Source organism: Passer domesticus, chromosome 12 (genome assembly GCF_036417665.1).
Source record: "Passer domesticus isolate bPasDom1 chromosome 12, bPasDom1.hap1, whole genome shotgun sequence".
Classification (NCBI taxonomy): Eukaryota; Metazoa; Chordata; class Aves; order Passeriformes; family Passeridae; genus Passer; species Passer domesticus.
In genome coordinates, this window is record NC_087485.1 from 17624657 (window position 1) to 17642758 (window position 18102).

Genomic DNA, 18102 nt, shown 5'->3' on the forward strand with positions numbered 1-18102 from the left:
AACTATTTCACAGAGGCGTGCCTGAGATCCTGGCTCCTCTTGCTTGCACCTGGATGGAATATCTTGCTTCCACTCCCACAGAACAATACAGAAACATTGCACACAAAAAACAGGTCAAGGGCTGCTAGTAACCAGCACTTTTCCCTGGAAAACAGCCCCACAGACACTTACCATCTCCACCCGGAAGGTTGCAGGAAGGTGACACTGATTGGCGAGGTGCAAAGTTTGGAAACAATCTTCTAAGACTGGGATAGAGCCGAAGTTTATCTCCCTCGGATGGACATAGACAACAGGTCCCTGGCCAATGCACTCTAATTGGATTTTCTGTTCCAGGAAGAAGGAAAGATCAAAAAAAAGACGCAACAAATGCAGTTCAAAGAACATAGCCAGCTCTAAGAGCATTCCTGGACTGGGGATAATGATGGCTGTTTGAAGTTGTCAGTGATGCAGACTGAAACAGAAGGCCTGGAGCAAGTGTGGAGTCTGCAGTGACCCCACCTGAAAGCCACAAGCTCCCATTATCAGAGGACAAACAATTGCTGTTTGCCAGCTGCCTTCTTCACACCTCTTCCACATGGCTATTTCCTTTACCCCCTGCCTGCTTCATTCACTGCTCCATCTTGGCCCAAGCCACCTCCCCAACTTTTGCTGCTGCACAGCCATCCTTGAACACTCAGTTCTTGAAAATTCAAAAAGCTACACTGGTGAAACCAGCTCGAGTCAGAAGCAAAGCAGGCTCTTCAGAGTTGAGATGAGGCAAGTTAGCTGCCTTCAATTTGTACTTATGTCTAATCTTCGTATCTATGAGTAAGTAATTGTATCATTCAAGCAGTATTTTTTCCTTAAAAAAACGTCTGAACTGACTTAATAGTAGTCTGAAACTCAAAAGGATTGTTCTTGCAGAGCTGGCACAGACAGTGGGACAAGGAACACGGATCCCTTTGCTAAACTACCTGCCCACACCAGTGGAAACCGGGACAATTGATTCCATCTTGTTGGATTTCACTGGTCCTGAATACCCCAACTCTTACACAGGACTTGAATGCATAAAACTCACAACACCAATGAGATTCACTGGAGGGCTTGGAGTATGATTTAACTACAGAAGAAACCAGCCTCCATGATGTAAAACCTTCAGTGATGTCTGACTTGAGGGAAAGGCATTGACAGCTGCCAGAATTACCTTCAGTCAGAAGGAGCAGCATCCAGAAATGCACATCCCTTTGGGACATACATGACTGTGCAAACAAGAGCCAGAAACTATGTACCATGGCTGCTACCTCAAGAGTAAGGAACTGAATCCCTTCATGATGACAGATCTTTTATTCCTCTGGGAGAAGAGAGGCCCAGGGGCTGCAGCCTGGCTGATGCTGCCCAAGGCTCCCTGGAAGAAGCAGCTGGAGGGAGCAGCTGTGCCTCAGCAGCTGGCTGTGCTTCTAGGTGACAGTGGGGCAGAAGCAGCAGAGGCAGGGCAGAGCCCTTTGGAGATGGGCAGAAGAGCATCTGGAGGATGCCTGAGCCAGCTTTAGTTATTGTGTGACAATGGGATAGATCTCACTGAGGAAAAGGCTTATAAAAACACACAAACCCTTCATCTACAGTATTCTTAAAAGGGACAAGAACAGCCCAGCTCAGCAGCATTACAGTCAATGCAGCACACAGGAACGAGAATAAAAGCAGACAGCAACTTTGTCCTCAGTGTTACTGCTACACACATCCTGCAGCACCCCCACACATCCTGCAGCACTGCTGGCTTTGCTGGGGTGCTCATGTCACAAACCACACTGTGGAGGGATGAAGAGCAGCCGTGCCTGGCAGACTGAGCCTGTATTTTGTAGTCACTCTTGGTGTTACGATATATGCCTCTTTTAGGAACTCTTTTAGAATCTTCTTTAGAATCCTTAGAATCTTCTTTAGAATCTTCAGAGTCCTCTTTTAGGAGGCTTTAGTTCAGGAATTGTTTTCCTTATCCATTTCCAAACTTGGTGGAAAAAACAAGCAAAGTCTGTGCTCCAGATGCAAGTTGTGTGGACATACATATCGTTTTGGCTGGGCTTTTGTGGAGGAGATATGATGGGTATTTCTCAGGTCTGAGGGACCTGGCTTTCAGAGAAGCCTCAGTCCAGCTCTGCACAAAACATTCCTTCAGTGTTTGCTTTAGCAAACAGTACTTGCTTTAGCAGGATTCAGGGATGTCCCTGTGTGATGCTGAACAGTTGTAATGAAGCAGCACTTGTGTTCATCTGAAAACACGGCAGAGTATGAGACCCAGGGACTGGTCTGGCTTTCAGACTGGGGTTGTTATCCCATCTCCCAGATTTGTAACTATATGCTGGCTCAGGCACTGACATTGCCACCTTTGAGGCTTCCACTCTTCCTCTTTCCTAGGCATAAACTGCTGCTTGTGCCATCAATCCCTTCTGTCCTTGTCCACACCAGCCATACCGCACAAGTTCCTGGAAGAATCCCTGTGCAGTTTACACCCCACTGGGATGAATTGCTCAAGGCACACATCTCCCCTTGCTCTCACCAGTGGGCATCCTGCTCTCCCAAACACAGCCAGCTCAGCAGTGATGCTGCACTCTCCCAGCGACTGGGCCTCGAATGCAATTGGGATCTCCACCGAGCTGTGAGCCTCGATAATCCCAGGCGGTGCAGGGCTGGAGCACCATGCAGCAGCCTCCTCCTTGTGTTCCTGGAAGGGACAGAATCAAAAGCAACTTCAGAACTGAGGAACTTTAAACTCCTTAACGTGTACCACAAGAGCAACTCCCACATGCTTGTAAAAATTCTCAGGAGAAAGCAAAAAGGCAAAATCAAGATGCAAGCTGTAGGTGCTGAGCATCCCCAGGGGGTCCAAAAGTTGCTGCATCCACAGACACCCACTTCGGTGCTGACAGCCTCCTTGCATCAGATTTTCACTGCCCTCTAAGCTCTCCCACTTGAAAACAAGTCCAGGACTAGAATCTTCCTCAAGATGTTAAACTGCTTCCTGAAGGTTGTATTTAGGTTCCTGTTCTCAGAAAACCTTGAGCTTTGAAGAGAAACCAGCAAGGTCTTATCCAAACCCTTTTATTCCCCTAATAACCCCCTCAGTAACATTTGAGGGGAGGAGATGGATGCAAGGCCAAACCTGAGGGAGAAGACAGTAGCAGCCAGGAAAGTCGCTGTCATTCACAAGGGTCAGCTTCTCATCATAGCAGGTCTTGAAAAAGCAGTACCCCAACTTCACCACAGGGTTGAGCACTCGCAGTGGAGGAACGACGCATCTGGGCAAAGAAATGAAAGGGAATTAGAGATATTGAGGGCATGGAGAACTTCTGTCCTCCAAGAGCATGCAATGGAGCGTAAGACATTTGTCAAATATAATACACTGGAGTAGTAGAGTAGTCCTACAGTAGTCCAGAGCTGTCTTGGCAGTTTTGCCCCTTCTTTGCCCAAGGACACCTGCAAAGACTCCTGTAGCAGTCCCAGTGTTCCATGAGCTCCAGGGGAGCCTTTCCAATGAGGACCAGTGCCCACCCACACTCAAGGAACACAAGACTCGGTGTATCAGTGAAAATTACTCCCTTTTCTGCTACAGCACTGTTGTCCTGCCTGAAAACTGGATCATCTCTTCCAGCAGTGGAGGGCACAAGGCCCGCAGTGCAGGTGATCAACTTCTTCCAGTTCCTACAGCTCCCTCAATTCTTCACACTGACTGTCCCCATTTGCACTGGCTTGACAAAACGGCAGCCCAGGCACTGCCTGGATGGCTCTGCCTGGGAGAGAGAACAGCACCAGGAACTGCATCCCTCTTGGCATCAAACTGACACCCACAGCAGCACAGCAGGATGGAATTCTGCTGCACCAAGAATGACTTTTGGTCTCAACTCTGAGAACATTACTCAAAAGAGCCAGAGGGAAGCAGCAAAACCTGAGCTGACCTGCCACATCAAGGACTACAGTCCTCTTTGTAAGAGCTTTTGCTCTCCCCACTCCTGCCTGGAGCCTCTTCCCCACTGCACTGCTGAAGTGAACCAGGCCCCAGCTCTCAGCAGGTTGCTCACTGTGTTCCAAACCAATGATGCAGGGGGGTCACAAGCCACCACAAGTTCACCACTTGCAGGAAGAAGGACAGGCAGCCCTTTGGAAATTTGTTCCAGCTCAAGCACCAAACCCCAGGCCAACAATTCATGTTATTCCTGCTCCCTTTAGAAAAAGGCCTAGGGCCATGCCTGGCTGCGAGCAGGGAGCGTCTCACTATGGGCTGCTGTCCTAGCACAGTTCTCATGTCTAGATGGGCACATCCAGCTCATTAAGCAACACTTCTCCTTTGGAGCTGCAGCCAGGCAGTGTGCTGGATGCACAAGGAAAGACAAGCAGGTGCAGGAAAGGTGTTGGTACCTGGCTGTGAGGGGCACTGCCAACACCTTCTCGCCGACATCATCCACGTCCAGCACCAGCTGCAGGTTGTACTCTCCAACAGTGTTGGAACACAGGGTGACCTGGTAGAAGAGAAAAGAAGTGCAGCAAGGATTTGGTCACTCCCAAAATCTCATCACCCATGTGTGCTGGCCTCCAATTCTTGTTCCATGGTAGACAAAGGGAGGGTTTTGTTTTCATTCTTCTGCTGGTCCATAAGTAGAGCAACAGTCTTTGAGAGTAAAAAAAGCCCTCTGGCAATGTCAGATTTGCTAAGGGGACTAATTTTTCACCTGACTACAATAATATAAATGCAGGAGAAGTCTGTTTCCTTGAATGGAATGAGTCCAGCTTTACAGCAGGAAGCTGAGGGCAAAGTGTGGCCCAGCCCATGCCGGGCAGTTCATGGCTGCAGAGTATTTTCTGTCCCCACTGAAGATCCCTGCACTGAATACAACTCATCTGCTGCCCAGGAGATGAGACCAGGAAGAAAAGAAAACTGCTTTATACAATGATATCTCTCTCTCTAACAGCCACCTTCTGCCCTCATCCTTGCTCTGCCCACTTGCAATCAAATAAATCCTCTCAAAAACACAAGAATGGCTTCAGGACTTGACCATATGGTATGTGATCTCAGCGTATGATTTTGGAAACAAAACAGTGCTCCTTGAGGAACATCCCGAGTAAGCCAGCTAGCAGAGGCCTCACAGCAGTGCAGATCTCTCACTACCACAATGATCAAAGCTGGCCCCAGAGCTAAAGCCCTCCCACACTCCAGTGAAGCTTCAGCCCCATGGGCTGGACTCTTCCCATACCTTGATATCCTGGGATCCCAGGGCACGGACGGTCCCTCTGCAGGGCCTTATGTCAAATTCCCTTGGCCTCCTAAGACCTTGAGCTTCCTTCCTCCAAGACTGGCTACTGCATTTGCGTATCTGAGTAGAGCTGTCAACACTGGGCTCTCCCAAGCCATCTCCAGGAATGTAGAGTTGAAAAGATATGGGTGTCAGGGAGGTGTTAAACAGGCAACAGTTCAAGGTGCGAGGAAAACCTAAGAAAATGACACAAATATCCATTTAGGCATCAATATCTCATGATTCCTGGTGTGAATATCCTGGTAGGATAAAATCCTATGCTTGGATTTTACTTCTTTGTTATCTGAACTACAGCTCATTGCAGTGGATCTATGGCTTGGCTGGCCAGCTATGTGCAGAGGAGACATCTCCCAGCCTGCTTACCAAGAGTCATTTAGACCCAGATGGGGAGAAAAACCCAACTGCAGGCACAGCCCAGGGCTTCTCCATGCCCATCAACAGTGACTCCAGCAGGGAGGCAAGAGAAGCACAAAAAGGATGTCACAATCTCAAATGCCACTGGGGTAACCGCATGCAGACATCATTCAGCAGCACAGTTAAAAGAAACAAAGATAAAAGAGCTGCCCCCAGCTGAAGAAACCCTAGGAATGAAATCAGATTAAGCAGGATGAATCTGCTATTACAGAACCATATTCCTGCCTGGTGCCTTTCTTTATTGTGCCACTTACTAAAAGGGAAACAAGAAGTGGCCAAACAGTGATGCTGACTTTTTATTCCTTTGCTCCTGTTTGATCTCATGATGGCAAAAGGGTACCTGAGGCACCAGCAGCCCTGGAATTAACACCCTGAAGAGGCTGTGGTGGAGGAACACGGGTGATGAATGCTCTTAGGTTCAAGTGCTCCATTTCAGCAGCACTCCAACCTCTGAGGCTGTGGTGCCAGCCCAGGGCACACTCACCAAAGGAGACGTCACCGAAGTCGAGGGCGGACACATCGAAATGGAAAGTCGGGCCCATCACGTAGCCCCTGCGAGGACAAAGGCAGGGAGGCAGTGCCTTTGTTAAAGGGAATCACAAAGGGTTCAGGGGTCCTTAGGGAGAGGGTGGATAAAAGCTGCTGCCAGAGCCACCCTGGGTTTCAAATCAACCCAGCACCCTGTGCTCAGCACAGAACCCATGTGGACAGGAGGCAGCCAAAGCAAAATGGTCAGCAGCTGACAGATTAGCTGGGACAGGCCTTGGAGCTGAAGTCTTTTACTTCTCCTATCATCACTTTTCTTATTTTATCCCCACCTCTACTCTTTGCTGAGTGAGGATTGTACCCTTTGCCATGGCACCAGCCCATGGGATGGTGCCCAAGTCCTTGGGACAGTTCCTGCTGCACAGTTCCCTGACTCCCACATCAGCCCTTTCCTGGCTGTGCAAAGGAGGCACCAGAGCACTCTGTGCACAGGAGTTGGGAGCACAGCTTGTCCCCACAGCATGGATGGCAGAGGTGAGGTGAGGCTGCTGCTGCCCATCTGGCATGGATTATTAACAGAACTTTTTACAAACACTGCTGCTGGTGCAGAATCCCCCAGGCTGGCCCATCTCCAAAGCCCTGGAGGCTTTGCTGGATGTTCAGGTGGGACATCCCAGAGCAGCTACTGCCCAAAGCTGATCCATCCCACTGCCTGCCATGGCCCAAGGCAGAGGGAGATCCCTGCAGGGAGGAGTCACTCCAGCTCCTGGGGACCCACACAGGCCAGCAGGCACCCCCACACTAAAGGGATGCCAGAGCCAGAGCCAAGATTAAGACCTCAGGCAACACCTCTTTTCTCTGCTCCACCACAAAATAAGGTAGATGGGAGATGATTACCCAGAGACAGCTACAGATGTGCCCACCAAGCTCCCAAAGCCCTCCTCACCTGATAGTGAAGGTCACAGGCTCAGGGGATTCAGACACATCAAAGCAGAATTCTTCCTCAAACTGCCCCAGGATGGTGGGACAGAAGGAGACACTGATGGCCTGGAGTGTGGAGGGTGCCACGATGCCCTCCTGGGGCTGGAAGGTGAAGCAGGAGCCCATGGCTGTGCTTGGAGGGATGAGTTTGAAGGGAGCCTCAATAGGCCCATTGTTGAACAGGACCGCCTGCAGCAGCAGCAGAAAAGCAAAGTGGAAATACATGAGGAATCTTCCTTTCTTACACAAGTCTGAGTCACTTTCAAATTAAACTATTAACACCTGTAAGAGACAGAAGATGCCCTGTGCTGCTGCATGGTAGAAGCAAAAAAATACAACTTTGAAATACAACTTTGCATAGCTTTGGGTTTTTCATGCAAAGCACTGACAGCTTCACATAACCAGAGTCATTCTGGGGTTTTCCCACTGGCAGAGACGGTCCACTTAGACCTACAGCACAGAGGGGCTGCTCAGCATCACCAAGTTCATTCACACTGGCCCTAAGAGCAGCACTGGGCATCCCAGCATTACCAGTGACATCACCACAGTGATTTCAAATGTGTCCAACCCCACCATGGGCAGGGCACATTCAGCTTCCATTGCAGCCCAACCTGTTTGCAGCAGGAGTGGGAGAAACCAGAAGCAAAGATGTAGAAAGTTCCTTTGCTTCCTTCCCAGAAACACTTTGCCCTTTCTAGAGCCAGAGGCTGAAGTGTGCTGAGGGACTGGTCAGCAAGGGAAAGCACTGCCAAGTGCTGTGACCAGTGCTGAGGGTGGGTGGCTTTCCTCTGACTCCCATGAATATGCAGGAGGGACATGACTGAAAACTGTTTGCAATGGGCTTGAACTCAAATGCGGCCAGTTTGTTCCCGCTGCCTTTGGACAGCCTGAGCACAAAGGTGACTTGTGTCTGGGACTGGAACAAAAGCCTCTGAACATGCAGCTTTTTGACCCAGTGTTGGTTTCATGTGTCACGCGGTTTTGCAGGAAGCCTCCCAGCTGATCTCCAAAGAAGACTGCCCAAAAGAAGGGACTGGGGTTTCACAAACAACAGACACACCTTTCAGACCTCACCCAAAAGATCGAAATTCCAAGAAACCCCACAAAATGGACTAGTATCACAACTACCCAAATTGCCAGGAATTCCACAGGGCTCACTGCTACCCTAGGAGCCACCAGGATCCCAGCCCTGCTGCTCACCTCATATCTGTGGGTTACTCTGACAAAAACCTCCCCGATGTTCAGCTCCTCAAACTGGAAATGGAGCCGGGGCCCGAGGCCTTCCCCTGTGAGGAGCAGGGGCATCCTCTTCTCACGGCCTGGGGAGAGATTTCTATTTCAGTACAGTAATTCCTTCTGCTATCCTGCATTTTCCAGGCTGCCTTAGTGCTAGTCCCTGACTCTGAGCTGCATGATGTCCCAGGAGAAGATATGGACCCTTCTCTTCCCTCAGGAGATGCAGTACATCCATAGAGACCACCCTTTCTTCTACGTCTATGTTGAGAGTGGAACTTTAGGAAATGCCAGAAATTTTGTTCTTCCTCCTTCTGGGTGCAACCTCAGAGTGTTTTTCCCAAGGGAGGAGGAGCACACTAAATACAGGCAGCATCCAGAACAGCTGAGAGGGAAAAAAATCAAAAGAGAGGAGATGCCCTGGAAGCTGCAGGGACAGTGGGCATGTGCCAGCACTGCCCTGCTGACCACACACCCTTCCCAGCAATGACACAGGAGCCCAGTGACCTGGGGCAGTATTTGCACCTCGCCTTCACTGCACTGAGAGAGGCAGGGGAAGCAGCTGTACCTGAGATGTCACAGTAAACTGCTCGCTTATAGACCCGGGCTTCCTGGGGCGTGAAGAACACGCTGACTTCAGCCGAGCAATTCGGCCTGATCTCACCCTCCTAAAGCAGAAGGAAACAGCAAAACATTTCTCTTCAGACATCACATTTCTGGTTCTCAACCACAGTCCTGTAAGCCGTTATTTAGAGCATCAGTGACAAGCAAGGAGTGAGTAACACTCATCAATAACACTGACAACAGAGTTTGCAAGCTTTAGTCAGGCTCCTGCTGCCTGCCAGGAGCCCACAGGGCAGAAATGCTTTTTGCCACCAGATCTCTGACCTCACCAGAATCCCAATGACTTCTCTCTTGGCACACAAAGCCAGCTGAGGCAGGGATCAGTCATGTGACCTTACTCAGGGATGAGGAGGAAGAGAAGGAAGACAAGCAGGAAGGCAGGTTCTCAGCCAGCATTTACCTTCGGCTCAAGGGAGAAAACGTCATCATGGAACAGGATGCCATCTTCTCTGATCTTTGCCACCTCACTTTGGAAGCTGTGGGTCAGAAGAGCAAGGTGTTCTCGGCAAGTGATGTCCACTCCGCGCTCCTTCAGAAAATCATATAACTTCTCCTTTTGCTGCCGAAATATCCTGGGATACTGCCTGCAGGCAGAGGAAAGACAAACCACAAACCCAGCAGGTTGTTTAATAAGCCACATCTTTGCAGAGAGAAGTGGAAGTGCAGGAGCAGCTCTGCAGCAAAGGGCTGACCCTGAGCCCAAATGGATCAGAGAGTCAGTTGTTCACTCCACATTTGCAAGCTCAGGAGAGGTTTCCAAAGCCAGCAGCCCTCAAGAGAACCTTCTGGCTCAAAGCCTCTGCCACAGCTGAGGCAGAATCCACCAGCCACCTCAGGCAGCTTTTCCTGACACACAACTGTTTGGGGAGCCAGGTAGAGATGGGATGGTTTGCTTACCCTAAGCCATTCAACAGCACCAGTATCTCCTGAAGCCATATGTTAGTTTTACCCTTGGGCAAGGTATGTCACTGAAATGGATCTTTCAAACCTACCTCAGCTCCAGCTGATGCTCCTCTTCCTCAGTATCAACAGCCTTCCACTGGAAGCGGGCTGTGATATCGCTCTGGTTGTGGATGCGCACGGTTGCGCGGTTTGACATGCCGATGTACGTCTTCTCGAGGCTCACAGTATTCCTGCCCAGCCTGATGGGGACATCCACAGCTCTTCCATGAAGGCTTGTGTGGGTCTCTTCACCTGGAACAAGCAAAGGGGAGTCTTTGCTCAGCTCACTGGCTGATGGAAGCACAAGGAGCAGAGCAAACCACAGGCAGCAGAAGAAAGTGGCACAGCTTTTAGCTGAATGAGCAGTTCCATGGATCAGTACATGTATCACAAGCTGAGAGCTGCATGTGCCCAGCATGAGGATCTCCTGGACAACCTGCCAGCATTTCACCCTCTAGAACAGACCCCTAGCAAAGGCTCCCTCATTTCCAGAGCTTTCAAACCTTCATTATTCCCAGCCAGCTCCTGGGATTCATCTGGGCTCAGACTTCAAGCTCACCATTCCTGTTGCAGATGAGTTTTTCCCAGGCGAAATGCAAACAACAAATACCACACATGCTCTCTAGAAATGGCATTTACATTGAGCTCTACAAGGATCAAGATGACAAACTACATGACTACAAACTAGATGACTAGAAAATGAACACCATGAAAACTATCATCATCTCCCTCTTTAAACCCACGGCCACACCAGCCTTTCTGCTTAGAAAGGGCTCTGCTCTGAGGGATGCACAAGTGCCCCGTGCAGTGCCCAGCACTCACCTGTGTCGTAGTGCACGACAAGGGACCCGGAATGGTCCCCACTCTTCAGTGGCTGAAATTCCACTGTCACCTGCATGGCACCACCGACATCCAGAGTTCCCGTGGCCGGAATGACAGAGAAAGGGCTGCAACACAGAGATAGCAGGACTCTTGGTGGAGATTTGGGGATGTTAGCCCTTTTGCAGTCCAGTTCACCTCTGCTCACTTGTGCAAGCAAAGAGCAAACCAACCACACTCAGCAGAAGACAGAACAGACAGGGACAGAAACAGCTACTGACTCTAGAGTGAGGAGATCCAGTCCTCACAAGAGCCTGTGACCTCATCTCCCCCATACTCTCTGCAATTAGGCTCAACAGTCATTTACATCTGGCTTACTTTCATCAGGCATCAGCTCTCCTTACTGACAGGGCTGGGCAAAAGTATGGCCACGATTACACCAAGGACCAAGTACTCCTGACATAATTTAGAAACAGAGCTGACAAGTGAGCAAAGCTGCCAATTTTGTCACCAAGTCTCTCAAAGCACCATTCATCTGCACTTTTGGTAAATGCTGTGTTCAAGGAGACTGGTTTCAACTGAACTGGTTTCCTTGCAGATACGATGTCAAAAATGCATTACTCTCTCCAGTTCAGCCAACAGGAGAAACAGTGATTGTCTCCTGAGACTGACAGGAACAGCACAGGCTGCCCACAACACAGCTCACATGAGGCATCTGATGCAGGGACCACTGGAAAGCCTCGTGCCTGTGGCCTCCCAGAGAATGGCTCTGTTTGCTGACAGTGCTGAGTCAGCATTTCAGAAGCTGCTTGTGCTCAGGAGGGTGCAAGCCAGCTACCAACATGTTCCAGCACCCCCCAGGAAATCTGGGACAGAGAAAGCTCAAAGGCTGCATCCTGCTAAGAACACTGAAAGCAAGAGCAGCTGCCATCCATCCTGCTCACTTCCAGCCAGGGCTGCAGGGCAGCAGCTCTGATGCTCTGCTTCCTTTTGTTGCTCTTTCCCAACTCTGCTATCACCCAAAGGTGACATCCTTTGCACAAGGAGAGATGAGCTGCCTCACCTCTGGGTGCTCAGCTGGTAACGAGCTAGCCGGTTACCGACATTGCGAACCAGCAGAGTCTTCTCGCTGCTGTACTTGACCGGACACGTGGAGAAGTCCAGCTGGTCAGGGAAGTCCAGGATGGCTCGGGGACCAATGGCCCGAATTGGCACAATGAACTCTTCCCTTTCAGTGGTGCAGAGGAGCTTGTGGAAATAATCCTGTGGGGAAAAGAAACTGTCTCAGCACAGAGCATTCATCCCCATCTTAAACCCAGTTCCAGATCCTGTGCAACTCCACCGAAACCAGCAGAGGTCCTCAAAACCCAGGCCAGATGCCCTGAATCCAGCCCTGCAGGTCCACTTTCCACTGAAGACACCAATCTCTTGGGACCTCCAGACTCACTTTGTTCTGCCCAGGGGTGAAGAGGACGCGGACAATTGCGTAGAGGCCCGGTGGCACCTTGCAGCACACGTCATTGGGGCCCACCAGCTGGAAATAAGGTGAGCTCTCCAACGTGACCTTCACCAAGTGAGGAACCTGCAGGACAGACATGGAATGATGGTTTTGCCACTTGTGGAGACAGGTGGACATGCCCTGGTGCCATCCTTAACCACCCTTCTCTGCTCTCCTCTCCCAGCGCAGCGTTAAACCTCCACGTCCCAGCACTTACCTTGTCCCTGTTCCTCAGAACCACCGGCACTTCATAGACCTCACCAGGGGTGTAGTTCTGAAACACCACCTCTGGTGGGCAAGGCTGAAATGAGCTCTGCTCTGGCTCAGCTGCCAAGAACTGCAAGGAGAGGCCAGACACAAGAGAGACAGGTTCAGCTGCTGGGAGGAAGATTCTGATCTGATCCCCAGTGAAGTACAGACTCTGGGTGAGCACGTCTCCCCAGCCCACGCTGGGCAAACAGTGGCTCTTCCACCTCTGCCCTGGGCTGATCAAAAGCTCCTGGACCACGCTGAGCAGGCTCAAGCCTTGCTGCTCTTTTGGCATTCTCCTCAATTATCACATCAAACAGCAAGGCCAGGGAAAGGCTACCTTGTGATGAGAGCTCTCATGCTTGTCTTGAGGCTGGACAATCTGAGGCAGACTCAGCTTCTTAGCTTTGGCCAGCCTCTGCTTGGTGCTGAGAGATACCTCCTCCTGGAAGGCAGAGGGAGTCAGCTGAAAGGCAAAAAAACAGCAAGAGTCTCAGAAATGCCCATGATCTTGATCACTTACTACTGATGAATAATTTGTGATCACAGCCACCAGGACAGTTCTGGAAGCCCTGGAAATTACCTGCTGAAATACTTAGCACCAAGAAATTAATTATACAGAGTGCAATACACACACTCCAACCACATGGCTGTGTCCCATTAGTCTCTCCGTGATTTGATGTGACATGTTTGGGGATCTCTGCTCTTTGGGCATTTGTTTCCTCCTATGTTTCATTGGATTGAGGCAGTGACCTTCCCAGAGAGTGGGGAGGAGCTCTCAGAACTGCCTGAACTCCATCCCTGCACAGCACTCCAAACTCACAGCGAGGAGACAGCGCTGCTGGCTCAGTCCAAGAGAAGCAAGAAAGAAAAGCTGTGCCAAGAGTGAGGTGCACAGGAATGTGTCCATGTTTTTGCTCTCTCTGTTAATTAGCATTTGTTTTCTCTGCCTGGGCTGACAGAGCCCTCCACAGCAGAAAACAGAGGGATCTCCTTGCCAGAGCCTCAGCACTGGGGCACCTTCAGCCAAGTGAGCTCCAGACAGCAAGGGACCTTGGTGGCCCTGACTGCAGTGCTGCCTGCAGGGCTGGAGCTGTGCCCACACGGGAGCTGAGAGAGAACTGCTGCTTTGGAAGCTCTTCTGGTTGGGACCAGCCGTGGCTCTCAAGGCTTTGGGCAGAGTTTGAGCTCTCCCCCCACATGCCCGGGTGCCCAAGGGCAGGTTGGTCAGAGCAGCACAGGGCAGTGTCCAGCCTGACAGAAGGAATTCCTGTGGCAAAGGGCAGGCACAGAAGCACATGCTGAGGGCTTCAGCTGCACATTGGTTTCACTTGGCTCCCGTGGCACAGCCAGGCAAGGCGCTGGGCTGTCCCTGAAACATCACAAAGTGTTCCCTACTGCACCAGGACAGCCCCACCAACAGCAGCACAGCACAAAGAGCTGGGCAGGGGCTCTGCAGCTTCCCAGCACTGCTGGACAGCAGGGGCAGGGACACCAGGGACACCAGGGCACTTGCCAGCCTGAGCACAGCCCCAGAGCCTACTCACAGTGTTAGGCTTCAGTCTGTCCCTGAGCAAAAGACGAGGTGTTGGTATCCTTCCCGAGAATCCAGACGCCATTCTGAAGGGAGATGTTGCAGATGAGCGACAAGGCCTCAATAAAACTGGAAAGAACAACAATGCAACTCTGAAAATCCAGAACCCAATTCATGGCAGACTCAAGGGCTTTACTGGTGCTGAAGATTTTATATGATTTGAAAGTAGCTAAGTGCTTGTTTGGCATAAGTAGCTAGTATTGTTAGGCCTCTAGCTGGACTTTATTTGAACTAGATGATTACCTTGTGCAATTCAAAGATGGATAATACTGAAACCTGGAGCTAAAGTGCTAAACATTAATAATACTTAGAACAGACAAAGCTGTAGCTTAAATATTATTTAAGAACAGCTTGAGTGGACCTCCTCTTCTTTAGGCTAAACAACCCCTGCTCTCTCAGCTGCTCCTCACTGGACTTGGGAGAGACTGCAATGTTATGGCTCATGGCTTAAATATTGCTATAAAGGACTTTTTGCCCATTGTGACAAAACTGAATAAAGAAGCTGAGACCACCCAAGCCCACCCTTCCCTGAAAATGCCTCCTGACTGGAGCTTGTGAGTTAAGCCACCTAAGGGAACTTGAGACGAGATAAAGGTGACACTATTGTCCTATTAGCTCAGGTCTGGGGACAAGTGAGTAAGGCTGAGGGAGAAAAATATATCCACAACAAAGCCAAAGCCAGCAGCTCTCCTGAAAATCAGCTCTGTCTGCCTTCAGGCTGGGCAAGTCATAGCCACAGACTCCTCTGCTGAGGCCAGGTTTGCACACAAACCTCCCATCAACAGAGGGGCAGGAGGGAATTTTGGGTGTGTGGCGCAACCTCTGGTAAGGGGCAGTGGACACCCATCCTCCCTCCCACAAACTGGCTCAGCTCTAAAACCCCCCACCCCCAGAAGGCCACATCCAGGGGACATTCCCAGCAGGGGCAGCTCAGGGGGTGTCATAGCCCATCAAGGACCCCCAAAGTGCCCCCACAGCCATTCCTGAGCCCTTGCACCAGATGGCTGCATGGCATGCAAAGTAACACAACAGATCTGAAAATCCACAACCCAATTCACAGCAGACTCAAAGGATATACTGGTGCTAAAGATTTTAGATTATTCAAAACTAGCAAGAGACAGAGCCAAACTTGTCCCACCCCAGGGAGGCACCTGGGCAGTCCCACCTTGCCCAAATCTGCATTAATCCATTGCACTCTTACGTTTTGCAAGACCTCACCACAGAGAAGACCAGAAGAGGACTGGATGGGATGGGATGGGATCCATGGAATGGTGAAATTTTCTACTAAATCTGTCTCTGTCACTCTCTTTCTTCTCCCCTTCCCAGACCCCTCCCTCCCCCCTCCCTTTTCTATTTCTTTCTCCCTCTCTCTTCCTCACATTTACTGTTACACAAAATCCAGACTATTGACTTTGTATATGGTCTCATTTTGCACCTTAATTCAGGGAACATCTTCTTAATGATTTTAATAACCAGATCATAACAACCCACTGAAACTTGAACAGAACTCATTCACCTATAAGTAGTTTAAATAAATACTATAGGGAAAAATGTATAGACTAGTATATTTAGGAAATGTTGTATTTCTTCAGTGAGAAAAAGCACCATCAGTAGACCATCTATTGTTCATCCCCTCAGCTGTACATGCCACCGAACTGGAGACTGGCTTTATCCCATCCTGTATTTCCCTTTGGCATTCTCTTTCAGAGCACAGATGGGACAAAACCAGAAAGTAAAACTTGAGCCAATCTTTACCTTCAAACGAAATTCAGGACTCCCTGGCAGAAACCAATGTTCTGCGAATTTAGGAGTCCCTCGCAAAAAACGATGCTTTGCGAGTTCAGGAGTTGCTCGCAGAGACCAAATCTCCGCGAACTCTCAGCACTCGCTCACAGAAAACAACGATCTGCGAACAATGCACTTGGCGAATCGCCGAGTGCAGCCGCCCGAACGCGCCGAGGCTGCGAACGAGCAGCCGGGGCCGAGCTCTGGCGCTGAGGCCGCGGCGCCGTCACAGACGCTGCGTTCCCGGCGCGGTTACCGGGCAACCGCGGCACCGAGCGCGGGGCCGGGCCGCGGGATTGGCAAAGGACATTGGCACTTTCCCTACTTTTTATATTTATAAAAGTTTAAAATGTGGTGATAAAGGCACCTGTGGCAGGTCTATACACTGCTCTTTGCATAGCATTAGTATTCTATCCTGGCTGGAGCCCCGGGAGGGGCTGAGGCAGCTGCAAAGGGGCTCAGCCTGGAGAAATGGAGGCTCGGGGGCCCTTCTGGCTCTGCACAACTCCCTGCCAGGAGGGGACAGCCGGGGGTCGGGCTGTGCTCCCAGGAACAGGCACAGGAGCAGAGGGAACGGCCTCAGGCTGGGCCAGGGCAGGCTCAGGGTGGGCTCCAGCAGGAATTTCCCCATGGAAAGGCTGCTCAGGCCTTGGCAGGGGCTGCCCAGGGAGCTTGGCAGTGCCCATCCCTGCAGGTGTCCCAGGAAGGGCTGGAGGTGGCACTCAGGGCTCTGGGCTGGGGACAAGGTGGGCATCGGGCACAGCTGGGACTCCATGGGCTCACAGAGCTTTCCCAACCTTGATGATTCTATGAGTCAGTGATTCTGTGAAGGCATGATTCAACATAGATTTTAACTCTAAATCTATCATACACAAATATTACAAAGGTCAAAATTCACATGAAAGAAATTTAAGATTATTCTTTAAGATTGAAAGAAACATCTATCAATGTTGCATACAGGTAAAGCCCTATAAAAGAAGAGCCTTGTTCCCTTGTAAAATGATGGCTCGGGCCTGCTACTTTGGCTAAGCACAGCTAACAGCTAGCCTGACAAGTTCCTGTGAGAAAGGAATTTGCACCTGTGAGAAGAAAGACTTCTACCCACACCTGCTATCCAGGAGACAAGAATGTAAACCTCATTACAGAGGAAAGTTTCTCACTGACACCTATGTTAGCATCTACTAACCAATGAACTGAATTGCACTAAGTTACTAACAAATTAAAATGAAACACAATGCCTTTAGAAAACCACATAAATGTGAGCTGTGAAGAATAAAATCGAGCTGTTGCAAATGAAGAAATAGGTATCTTGCCCATCTCTACAGCCACATGTAAAGACAGCATTACATGAACTGCCCTTGGGTTTAACATCTTCAGTGAAAAATCAAACTGGGCCACAGTTGTTGGTTCAAGTTTCCTTGTCCTTGAAGATAATTCAAAAGACTTTATAGATATATTACTGCTTATGTAAACTAAAACCTTCATGTTAACATGTAGAGATATATTCTGATTATCATTATTGACAGGCCAATGGAAGAGAAAAAATAATCACATTTGGTAGGCTGACTTCTTCCCTCTAATACCTGGCATTTCTGGCTGAGATGCCAGACTCATGACCACACTGCTTCTTTTCCAATTAAAGATGATGCAGAGTTGGGAGAAAAGCTGTGCCTCCAATCAGGCCTAGCCTTGTCCACATCTAGTAAAACTGGTATTTCTGAGTTTGAAGTTTCTCAAAAGACAGATCTTTGCCTTGGAAATGCAACTCTCAGTCAGTGACTTTGTTGGCAGAAGGTGAAACAAAATGCAGCTTGTGTGTTTTCTGTGTTTATCTCTTGGTGGTTTTCTCCTCTCGCTGTGTGCGGGTTGTAGGGTTTGCTGTGTGTTGCTGCTTTTCCCCTGCTCTCTTCCCCGCAGTGTCTGGGGAGCAGAGGCGCAGCGGCCCCGGCAGGGCGGTGGCAGCCGAGCCGGGCCAGCCCCGGCGGGCTGGATTCACGGCCGCAGGGCCCTGCGGGCAGAGAGCGATAATGAGATGATTGGCTCTGGCAGTTAAGGGATGAATGGTGTGTGAATATTGAGAGAAGCTTTATTGATGTATAGTTATGTTATTGTAGTTTACATGTCCTCTGTTCTGCCCACAGTTTCCCTTTTCACGGCGCCTTCCCTCTCCCCTGTGGGCAGGATAGGCCCTGCTCCAG

General features: G+C 50.1%; 1 protein-coding gene across 2 annotated transcripts in view; it reads right to left on the bottom strand.

Annotated features, from left to right (window-relative positions):
* LOC135279444 (hydrocephalus-inducing protein homolog) overlaps positions 1-14188 on the bottom strand; it is a 28079-nt gene extending 13891 nt beyond the window's left edge. Inside the window, exons 1-17 of one of the 2 annotated variants that reach the window (XM_064386835.1) lie at positions 14073-14188; positions 12866-12991; positions 12494-12613; positions 12226-12360; positions 11842-12041; positions 10782-10906; positions 10010-10211; positions 9418-9601; positions 8962-9061; positions 8361-8479; positions 7126-7349; positions 6178-6245; positions 5220-5455; positions 4387-4487; positions 3134-3269; positions 2531-2686; positions 172-324 (exon numbers count right to left, since the gene is read on the bottom strand). In XM_064386835.1, the coding sequence (XP_064242905.1) occupies positions 172-324; positions 2531-2686; positions 3134-3269; positions 4387-4487; positions 5220-5455; positions 6178-6245; positions 7126-7349; positions 8361-8479; positions 8962-9061; positions 9418-9601; positions 10010-10211; positions 10782-10906; positions 11842-12041; positions 12226-12360; positions 12494-12613; positions 12866-12991; positions 14073-14144 (2457 nt within the window). In that variant the 5' untranslated portion in view covers positions 14145-14188. Of the gene's footprint in view, positions 1-171; positions 325-2530; positions 2696-3133; positions 3270-4386; positions 4488-5219; positions 5456-6177; positions 6246-7125; positions 7350-8360; positions 8480-8961; positions 9062-9417; positions 9602-10009; positions 10212-10781; positions 10907-11841; positions 12042-12225; positions 12361-12493; positions 12614-12865; positions 12992-14072 lie in introns of both variants that reach the window. The other variant, XM_064386834.1, reaches the window with a different exon arrangement.
* Positions 14189-18102: the final 3914 nt, after the last annotated feature.